General features: G+C 48.5%; 1 protein-coding gene across 1 annotated transcript; it reads left to right on the top strand.

The window, feature by feature from the left end:
* Positions 1-2,935: 2,935 nt before the first annotated feature.
* On the top strand, positions 2,936-8,366 carry LOC119405776 (uncharacterized). Its single transcript, XM_049419503.1, has 3 exons — positions 2,936-3,471; positions 3,573-4,631; positions 8,001-8,366. The coding sequence occupies exons 1-3, from the start codon at positions 3,316-3,318 to the stop codon at positions 8,364-8,366; spliced, it is 1,581 nt and encodes a 526-aa protein (XP_049275460.1). The 5' UTR covers positions 2,936-3,315.
* The last annotated feature ends 2,937 nt before the right edge of the window (positions 8,367-11,303 follow it).

Raw genomic sequence — 11,303 nt, 5'->3', positions numbered from 1 at the left:
GCGTTTAAGCAAGGACCATATTATTTTCTTGCCCAAGAAGTGGCGGAACCACACCATATAGCCTTGAAAAATGGCCATCGTGTCTGGTATCAGAGGATACCAGGGCCCTGCGGCCTACATGGAAACGAGTAAGGCGATGCGGAAGCAAAGATGGTTCACGATAACGCCACATTATTGTATATTCTATATTCACGACCGGATACTAACCTCTTTGTGTATACACTCCTCCGCGAAACTGCTGCAACATCTTGGTCTTTCCCATGTCGTCTTCACCGCTGTATTCACAAACTCGGCCCAGACATGCACGTTAGGATACCGCGTACCATAAAAATGTGCAACACAAGGTCACTGCACAGATTACGACAAGGTTTGGCGTTCACTTGTCGTTACCTGCGCCTTATCGACCGTTCATAGAGTGTGAATTGCGAGGTATCTGGCACTCCCGAGACTACTGAACACCTCTTGTGCGTCTGCCTGCGATATATCGCGTAAAGAAATTCGATGGCCACCATCTTGATGAAATCCACGAAGCAACACGTTTCAGAAAAAAATTCTGTTGGGACCATCACATCGTCGTCAGCATAATATTCTGAAAGCGGGAGACAAAACTCGACAAGAGACTGTGAATAGTTCTGACGTTGACAACGGGGAACGCCGATGCGGGACGCCAGTCAATTTTCCCGTCCGAAGTGTCATCTAAGGCCCTCGCCTTAATATAACAATTGTTGGGGTTTGATATACCAAAACAACGACATTATTTTTAGAAACGCCGTAGTGGAGGACTCCGGAAATTTCGACCACCTGTAGTTCTTTACCGTGCATGTGAATCTAAGTTCACGCGTCTCAAGTAGCGTTTTCGCCCTCAACGAAAATGCGGCCGCCGCGGCCGGTATTCAATCCGGTCAACTTTGGGTAAACAGTCGAGCACCATAACGCCTAGACCACTGTGGCGGGTATGGAATATTCTGCATTACGAAGCGACGACAAAGCGGGACTTATTGAACTGCATGTTCTACGTGAAAACAACAAACCATTTCCTAAGTTTCGTTGCATTTTGAGCGCCCGCATGTGCCGTAGCATAACAGTCTAGCTAATCACTAGCGCCACCTCCGGCGCCGTACGATAGCAAACCTAATCGTATGTAAGGAGGGTAGGTGAACCGAGGATGAAGCCAAGCGAAAGGTGGAGGAGAAATACACGCTGCAGACCTTATACCGGACATAATCGCGACATAATCGACATCAACGATCCACCGTCGAAGCATGGTGGTAATTGTGTCCTGGTAATGCGCTCTCATCTCTCTTATAGTAACGCCTCCCGCGATAACGCTGATGCGTCGTGTTACTCTAAGCCATCTTCGACGTGTTTGTATCATGTGGCTCACACTTGCTTACAAAATTCGAAGTGTACGTACTTTTAACCCATCTTCGCCATTGTTGAGAGAAGGGCGGAAAGCGCAAAACCGACACCGGAAAAACTAGAAACAGCAGAAAGGGAAAAATCGCTCACGGGATCAGCTTTTCGAAATGCAAAAATTATTCAACATAAAGAGAAAAAGTAACTATTAGGTTTTTCTTTATGCTACGTAATCTAGTAAGAATTACTTTCGAGGACTACATGCAGATGCGCAGTGAAAACGTGCCCGCTTCAGCTGGGCAGAGTTGGTTGTGCTGCCGTAGAAAGTTGTCGCGAGCTATAAAACAAATGGTAAAACATTTAGTGTGTTTTCAGCATCTAAAACACAAAGCAGTTGGCAAGGACCGAGTTACAGCCGAAGAAGACAGCGGCTGTCTTCGTCGGTTTTCACTCTGTCCTCGTCTTGGCAACCAACATTGCGAAGCTTACGTTATTTCATTTAAAACTGTATGTACTCTATTGCGGCATTGCGGTAAGCCGCCACGCTTGTCTAGGAAATTAGATAGTACGCTTGCCATTAGGCGTTCCCCTATTTATTTGTATGGGAATGTGTGGTAGATTTCCAGCTACTATTGGAGGGCAGTAAGCTGTAGTCCACTTAGAACTTGAGAGGTCCATCGTTCATGGAGCCAAATGATTGGGAGCGACTAGTGTCTGCTCTACAGCTTCAGCAGTAGATGTGGCGCAAGTTTCTTACGTAATTTTTTTCTGAAAATATCCGCCTAATATGAAAGTAATCTTAGCTATTCAAGGAGCCCAGGTATTTTCCGCAAGAAACGCAAAACCTTAAGTAAAATTCTAGAATGTTAGGGGCAGGCGCAGCTACAATTATGAGACTACCACCACAAGCGCTGTGCGCTTGCGCCCGTGAGCTGTTGCTTACCAAGAGCAGTTGGCGTAAAGAAACGGTGAAGCGTGAAACACGTTCAGACGTGCTTCACGTGGGCTCTGCGTTTTGCGTAGTGTTCTAGTGGAGTTTTTCTCCATATGCCTTCGGATTTCGGTGAGCAGGACTGCGAACACCACCGGAGTCAGTGGACTGTGTGCCTTCTTGGACATTCAGCGGATAATTTCTTCGTCGCAGGAAGTTTGCTCCTCGTTGATGGGTTGGGCCTAACGACGCTTGGGCTCGCCTCGCGTACGGCCGCGCCGATTTGGCGGTTGCGACCGTGGCTAAGCCCGCTGCAACTATGGACTCGGTGAACGCTCCTGAACCCTTAGGCCCACTTCAGCAACTGCAGCTCCCCACAGCATCACTCATGGCCTCTCGTACGGATGAAATTGCAACGGAACATTGGAACGCCAGCTCAACTATGCTGGGAACGCGTCCGGCACCTGAAGCGGACGCGGCGGCGGCGTCGGCCGGTTCAGCATCCTCGAAGCCAACGCAGCTCACTACAACGAGTTCCGAGGACAGCATGGAGCACGAGGACAACGACCCATCGGACTGGGACACGGTCCACTACCGCAGATACACGACGCGACGACTCAAAGGCGAACTGCGGTCGGAGCGGGTGAGTAGGCCCAACACCACCTAGATAAGTTCAGGCCTCTTCACTCCGGCGCGCCTTCGTGTGACGTCATTCAACTTTGCCCGAGCCTCTCACGCCAACACCAACTAGCTCACGCCGTACCAGCAGCGTTTCGGCGTGTCCGGGCATGTTGACAGGCAAGGAGGAGGGCGACCTCTCTCGAGAGAGCGAGCACCGTGGCACCGTGGTAGCCCGTAGCTTTGCGGCAGAGCCGTAAGTTGTCCGAGTGTCCGACAGGTGGCGGCAGCCGTGACAATTATTTCACTCTGTCGTTGAACGAGACCACGCGGCCACGCCGTGCGCGCTGTTCCGTGTTGCAGTTACCGCTTCCGCCGAATTTATTTTGTTGACGAATGTATCCTGAGACATGGGGCGGTGTTGTGTACCCAACTGTCGAGGGAACTATGACAATGGTCCGAAAGTCCGCTTGTTTTCTTTTCCGAGAGACGCTAAGCGAAGAGCGGAATGGCAGCGGGCTGTGCGACGGAGCGACGTCGACGTGAGGCTGTTGAAGGACCCCAAGGTAAGCTGCATCGAGCGTACCCCTTCAGAATTAACGAGATTTCTCGTAATTATCCCAGGAGATTCTAATTGGTGTTTTTTTTTTGTTCCGGTCACGCGCAGGTTTGCGAGCGTCACTTCAAGTCGGAACACCTGCGCACAACGTCAACGTATACGGACTGCGATGGACGAACCATTGAAGCTCCTATGAAGTTGACACGGCTGACTCCAGACGCCTTCCCAGCCATTTTTCCAGACTGCCCTTCGTATATCTCGAATTCGCGCACGTCGCGAGAAGAGCCTGAACTGAAAAGGAAGCGGACTGAAAATGAGCTACTCCAGAAAGCCATACACGAGTCCCAAGCAGCGTTTGAAAAAGAAGAAAAACAGTACAAAGTTTGTAATCTGGGTGAACTGATTTCTCGGGTTAACGAGCGTCCAAATAAGAAGTTTTGGTGTACAACAGCCTGCGAGACGTGCCTCATCGTCGCCCACATCGAACCGGCGTTGCAAGCTCCGGAGATGCTTGTATCTGTGGTGGTTACAGAGGATCTGTCCGTTTCCGTGTATTTTAAGTGCGCTCCGTTGGTGTCGGATGATGTGTGCATTCCTGACGAAGTCCGTGATGTCCGTGTGCTGGACAACCTTCTAGACAGCGTGGAGCGATATTGTGAAAAGAAGGCCCGTCAACAGGAGGACAAGGTGGGAGGAGTGCTTAGGCTTGTTTTATCCTTGCTGGATGACATTTGTGATGATGAGCTGCATGATGATGAGAGGGCTGACGCACTAATCTTCCTGAAGGAGCAGTGCAAGCTGCTGACAAAGAAGAGCAATGGCGTGCGGTATTCTGCAGAGCTTTTAGTTTTTAGCAGTATATTGCACACAATTTCTCCACATGCCTACAAGTTTTTTCGCCACAGCAACAAGCTTGTCTTGCCGCATGACACTACCATCAAGCGAGTTTGTGCTGCACATGATGTGAGCCCATCGAAAGAGCAGTGCGAAGAAGGTTTTCTGAGGTACATTAAGCGCAGAGCAACCATTCTGAAGCCTCATGAAAAAAATGTGACTGTCATGCTTGATGAAATACACCTGCAACAGTTTTTTGAATATAAAGGTGGCTGCCTAACAGGGTTTGCTGCGCATTGTGCGGAACCAGCAAAGACAGCGCACGTGTTTATGGTACAGTCTTTGCTTTCATCTTATAAAGATGTTGCTCATATCCTTCCGGTAACTCGTATCACAGCAACGGAGCTGCATGATGTTCTAAAGACACTAATCATGAGGCTTGAAAGTGCTGGTCTGCATGTTGTTGCGCTCGTAACAGACAACAATGCCATAAACAGGAAAATGATGTCTCTGTTTAGCGAGCAAAATGAGCCAGGGATTGTTTTTCCTCATCCTGCCAACCCGCAGCAGCCATTGTTTCATGTTGTGGACACTGTTCACTTGCTCAAGTGTATACGCAACAATTGGCTCAATCAGAAGGATGATGACAAGTCGTTCTTGTATCCTCCTTTTGAAAGCTGTGGAAGTGGTGAGGACCAAAAAGCTTCGTTTACTTTTTTGAGGAAGCTGTACCAGGGTGAACAAAGCAAGCTTGCAAAGGTTGCCTATGGTCTGAGCTATAAAGCACTTTATCCAAGCCACCTAGAGCGTCGAAATGTGAAATTGGTGTTGAAAGTTTTTAACAGCTTTGTGTCATCAGCTTTGTCACTTGAAGCGCAGAAATTGCATTTGGCTGCACTGCAGGAAACGGCCACCTTTATTGATTTGATTGTCAGGTGGTGGAGCATTGTAAATGTTAAGACTCCAGAAAAGGGGCACAGACTACGTGATGTTTATCAGCAGCCTGTGAAGGATATGTCTTGTTTGCAAGTTCAGTACCTTGATCAGTTCATTACCTGGCTTGACAGGTGGAGCCGGAGGGGAACCACGGCTGGAGGTTTGACAAAGGAGACCCACTTTGCTCTCCGGCTAAGCACGTATTCATTGATTGAGCTGTCACGGTATTGCCTTGATGAGCTGGGCTTTAGGTACGTCCTTTTGGGGAAGTTTCAAACAGATTGCCTTGAGGCCAGGTTCGGGAAGTACCGCCAAATGTGTGGATCTCACTACAATGTGTCAATCACAGAAGTATTCGAAGCGGAGACAAAGATTCGCTTGCAGGACACTTTAAAGCTTGAAGACATGCCGCTGTCATTGGCACCTAAGGAACAGGAGCTTGATGCCGAGATGCTAATAGCAAAGTATGCCATCAAACTCACCCAAAGCGACCTGAAGGCATCACAAACTGACGTGCCTGCGTTGGCATACATTGCAGGCTATTGTGCGCATGCTGCAATTAAACGTCAGCCATGTGAGGATTGTCAGTCACAGCTCATGATCACTGACCGAGAACTGCAGCAAAGTGAGCACGTACTCATTGACAGCATGAGCAGAGGCGGCTTGAAGTTTCCGCAGCCTTTTGTTGTTAATGTTGTTCTTGGCACTAAGATAGTATTAGAGCACCTTGTCAGTAAGGAACAGGAGCAGCGGTTTCATGCAGAAGCCAACCAAAGGATGGTCCTCTTGAGCATCATGCAGTTCCTACTAAGCGACGGCGAGGAGTTGGACATGTGTGCAAGTGGCCACCATCCAGATACCGTACTCAAGAACATTCTAAAACCAGCTGTCAACACGCTTCTAAAAAACTATGTCGCTTGCAGGAATGACAGTGTCATGAAAGAAAAAGCCTGTACAAAGCAAAGAAAGTTGCTAACGCTACAGTAAACTTTGCTAGTGGCCCCTTAGCTAAAATATGAAGCAAGCTTTACTAATGGCTAGTTTTTTTTAAGCTGGCCGGTTCGTATTTTCTTTTTGTCCCACAATGTGAATATGGCTTTGAATATGACTGTTCCAAATGCTAAATGTTTGTTCCTTGTGATACACTTTATACATTGTAATAAATACTCCAGTAGCTAGTTTCTTTCGTTCTAAGAGCAGTTGTGTTTTTCTGTTTGCCCCATAATGTGATTACGGCTGTGAATATGACTGTACCAGATGCTAAAAGTTTTTCACTGTGATAAATTTTGAAACATTATAACGAATAATCTAGCGCCTTGTTTTTTTTGCTTAATCTTGTCAGTTTCGGTTTTTGTGTTGCACAATGTAGTCATAGATGTCATATGACTGCTAAAAGCTGGAAGTTCGTATGTTCCTTGTGATACATGGTACTTACATTGTAATAAATATTTTGCCAGGTGCCCGGGACTTGTGTACGTTTCTTTTAAGTGCAATCTGAAGCAGTTACGTCCGCCGAGATGGAGCGGAACAGCACTATTTCATCTTGATGTGAAATAACGTTCGTTCAGAAATTTTATATTCTATGCCTATATCGCGGCAATGCAGAAATTAATGTTTTACTCATCTGTAGTGGCCGCCGCGCGGGAAGCGTCCGCGCCGCAGCGGCTCGCGCGCGCGCGCTTCGACGGGCCAGGTGCGTGACGTCACGGCGGCAGTGAAGAGGCCTGAACTTATCTAGGTGGTGTTGGTAGGCCTCACTTTTTCGTGCTCGTCAGGCCGCTTAACCAAATGTCAATACAGGAGATCCCAAAGTCAGCTATTACTCGCCTAATAGGACAGACTGCTCCCGCCAGCGTAGCAGCCGAGCATTCTGCATTTAAGTATATAGTCAAGGCCAATGCAGTTAGATTGTCCATTTGGGATAAGCAACACTTACACAATTTGCTAGCACAAAGAGAGCTCACGCTAACACTGGGATCAGTAGTTGAGGCGCGCAGGATTCCTGTTGAGATAGTGGACGCAACTCAACCTTCTGACGTCACTTGCAAGGGTGTCGTGAAGATAAGAGCGGAGCACAATGAGGAATACATTGCCAACCACATTGGTTGCGAATCTGCTAACATTCTAGGATTTCGGATTATGGGCAAGACACAGATGCTTCTCATCACCTTTGACACGCCACGGCCTCCTAGACGGCTATCCTTGGATTACGAAATTGTCCCAGTGTATGAGCACCGGCCTAGGGCCCTAGCATGTTTTCCGATGTCATGGACTGGGCCACATGGCCAGATTTTGCCCATCGCAAGCTGTGTGTCGTCACTGCGGCCGCACACACAAGAAAGATAGTCAGTGTGAGGAGACACCGTTCTGCGTGGCCTGTCAAGCAGCGGGCCACATTTATTTGGACCCAAACTGCCCCACGAGAGCATTTAGAGCCACAAGCCCGCCGCTCCCCAAGAAGAATGCTGCTGCAAAATCGAACCAAGGAGAGCAGCCAGAACCATTAGATAAAAACACAGGCACCCCGCCCAAGACATGGTCACAGGTGACGGCGTCGAACGCGGGAATAAACATAAATAACGTTGAGGATAGACTTGAGTGTTTCGAACAAGCTCAGGCAGCCTCGGTAGGTGCCTGGAGCAAGTTCCAGCAACAAATGGAAAACTTCATGCAACAGAAGATAGACGCAATGCAGCACAGATCACATCTTGGATACCGGCCTCGCAAGGAATCCGCGAACAAACGGCGATCAACTCTCCCTCACAGGTAAAGCCTAAAAAAACGGATGGACCACCGCTCCCCAAGAAACTATCACCAACCGCTGCAGAGGACACCGTGCAAGCTAACCCTGCGACGCAGCCGCGCGTTGAAAAGCACAATGAGCTCCAGAGGACTCCTAGCACCCTCGACCGAAAATCATCTGTCACGACGGACCAGGCACTTGATACCATCATGCAGCTCCTCGAGAAACTGAACTCCCGCATGGAAGCAATTGAGCGAGCCATGGCGCAACAGGAACAAGTAATTATGCAACACAAAGAAGTAAATGAGCAGGAAATCGCACAAATTAAAGCGACCGCAGATGAATGCAAGAGGAACTACCGGCGCGCCCGCAACCGCAGCAGGGAATAACCATGAAAATTCCTAATAGTATATGCATCCAATGGAACTGCAGAAGTATCTCTCAGAATGTCCAAGCATTAAAATATCAAGTTGACCAATATAACCCTCTCATCATTCTGCTGCAAGAAACAAGGGGTCCAGTTTCGCTGTGTAATTATCAGACATTCGCCTACCCAACAATCACTCACGCGTCCAGGAAGCACACTGATCCTGTCCCTCCACCGAAAGGGCAGGCGGTCGTCTTAGTTCACAAGTCGTGCACTGCAATACTTATGGAAACCACACGAGCAAGCAATGAGTACAGGGAGCTCGTGGCAGTCAAGCTCGCTCTCCCGGGCAAAGGCAGGCAACACTAACTGGTAGCCGTTTCGGTCTACTACCGCCCTCGGTGCGGCGCCACTTCACCGGACGAATACGTGTGGATACAGCTGCTGCTGCACGAGGCCAAGAGTACTAAGATCGTAATAGGCGGAGAGTTCAATGCCAAAAGTGATATCTGGTGATATACCTCTGCCGATTCGAGAGGACGCCTTCTGGCTGATCAACTGGAATCGGTTCCACTTCACATTTGCAACAAAATTGGGGTTCACACTAGGGCGGGGCTCCACGCAAGGCAGACCGATACCACTCCGGACTTAACCATCGCCACAGCTAAAGTAGTTATACGCTGGGAGACTCATTCTACCACGTGGGGCAGCGATCATTACCCCATTATTTTCACTATTAATAAGAAAATTCGCAAACAGCGCGCATGTATTCGATCTATCAACTGGTCCCACTTTCGGGACGGCACTGAAGGAAAATTCGAAACCATCGAAGAATTCGCACAACATTTGCGTAGCAACCTTCGTTCTGCCACTGAAGAAACTTTTGGTGAAGAAGGTGATGGAGGCGTTGACTCGCGAATGATTGCTCTATGGAAGAGAGCCAACAAGCTCACACAAAAGTACAAGACCAACGGCAGGAGGTACCAGACTCTCCGTCGTATCAGAGAAATATTCAAGCTGATTAGGCAACACGGGGAGGAGCTCAGTCAAGCGCAATGGGTCTCCACTTGTGAGCGACTCGGAAAAATAAAAGGCATGAAGCAGCTTTGGGGGATTCTTCGCAAAATGCTTGGTAAAAGCAAAGCACCCTCTCCACTCGAGACACTTGCACTCCGACACGGCAACGCCGAGCATGAAGAGGAAATCATAAAAACATTTTTTCCTCATGCCAGCATTAGGGCGCCCTCTCCGCTCGAAACGCCGAAGATTGAATTCACAAACCCAGAGCTGGACGCTTCTTTCACGCTAGGGGAGCTTCATGCAGCCGTAAAACAGGGCAGATGTGATTCTGCACCGGGACATGACAACATCACTTGGAAAATGTTACGCAATCTGTCAGAAGAAGCCGAAACTGCCCTCCTAAAAATCATTAACGAGCAATGGTCTCAGGGAGTAGTCCCAGAACATTTGCGTTTGTCTATTATCAATCCTATACCAAAACCAGGCAAGTATCCTACAATTATAGCCAATCTCCGTCCCATATCGCTTACACCGACCATCTGTAAACTCATTGAGAGGATGATACATACCAGGATAACCAACTATATCGAATATCACGCATCAGGGTTGCACCCGTCTCAAGCCGGTTTCAGACCCAACATGGGAAAGCACAACAACCTCTGGTTGCTTCGAAGAGTCCTAAATCGAAACTCACGATGCGGACCTCCTGACTATATTTTAGCAGTCGACATGCGAAAAGCTTTTGACAACGTCAAACAGGACCACATCCTATCGAATCTAGCAAGAATATACCCCAGCCAACGAACGCTTGAGTGGATCGCAAGATTTCTAGATGCACGACCAGTACGACTTCGCGCCAATGGTAATACGTCCCCTGCGACTTACTATCTCGACCGAGGCGTTCCTCAGGGCTCTATTTTGGGTCCTCTGCTTTTTAATGTTGCCATGCTCACTGTAGCCCAAGAACTGGAATCGAACACTGGTGCCCGCTATACCATATATGCGGATGATATAACCATTTGGACCGAAGCACAGGACTATGGCGGGAACATTCAGGATATGACAAATGAACTTCAAGCTGCTCTCATTGCACTCGAAGATACCTTCCAAAAATAGGACTGGCCTTAGCGCCAGAGAAAACTCAACTTCTTTGCGTCAATGGTAGACGTAGTGCTCTTCTAACAGAGCAGGCAATAACATTAACACTAGGACCGCATCAAGTAACAGCAACACACGGGCACATTAAAATTCTCGGTATTCCCATCCATAGCTGTAATACGGGACATCTTTGGACCACCGAGCTCAAAAAACAATGGCCAAAGCTGCTGAACACAATAAAGCGCATCTCCAATAAATTTGGCGGAGCACGCCAATCAGCCTGCGCTACCATAGTCAGATCAATCGCTATTGGCAAAATCACTTACGGAGGCACCGTCATATCGCTGTCAAAAAAAGCCGAAAAAAACTCTGCAAGTTCTCCACCGACACATCCTTCGGACTATCACGGGCCTCCCTAAGTTTACCAATATACAAAAACTGCAGAACCTAACGCCCATGCCACCCATTGATGACATTCTTAGAAATGCGCAGACATCTCTGTACAACCGTTTACACCTCACCATACAGGGGCAAGACACCCTGCTTTGGCACACCCGACGTGTCCGTATGGAACCCCGGGACATGGCTAGTGAAGATAACACCCTTAACTTTCCTCTCCTATGCCACTCCAAGACATCCACACCACTCCCAATCGGAGCCACTGCGGTGAGACAGCGGCTTTCTCAGCGACACAATCTGCACACCACCAATGCCGTATTTACCGACGCCGCTCTCGATGGACAAAGCCTGGCCTTAGCATGGTACAAACCATCGACCGGTGAGGCCAAGCGCTACATATGCAGAATGGACTACGCGACGCCTACACAAGCAGAACTTTTGG

The sequence above is a fragment of the Rhipicephalus sanguineus genome, chromosome 9, assembly GCF_013339695.2.
Source record: "Rhipicephalus sanguineus isolate Rsan-2018 chromosome 9, BIME_Rsan_1.4, whole genome shotgun sequence".
Taxonomy (NCBI): Eukaryota; Metazoa; Arthropoda; class Arachnida; order Ixodida; family Ixodidae; genus Rhipicephalus; species Rhipicephalus sanguineus.
Note: the sequence above shows the minus strand (reverse complement) of the source record. Positions and strands in the feature narration are given on the sequence as shown.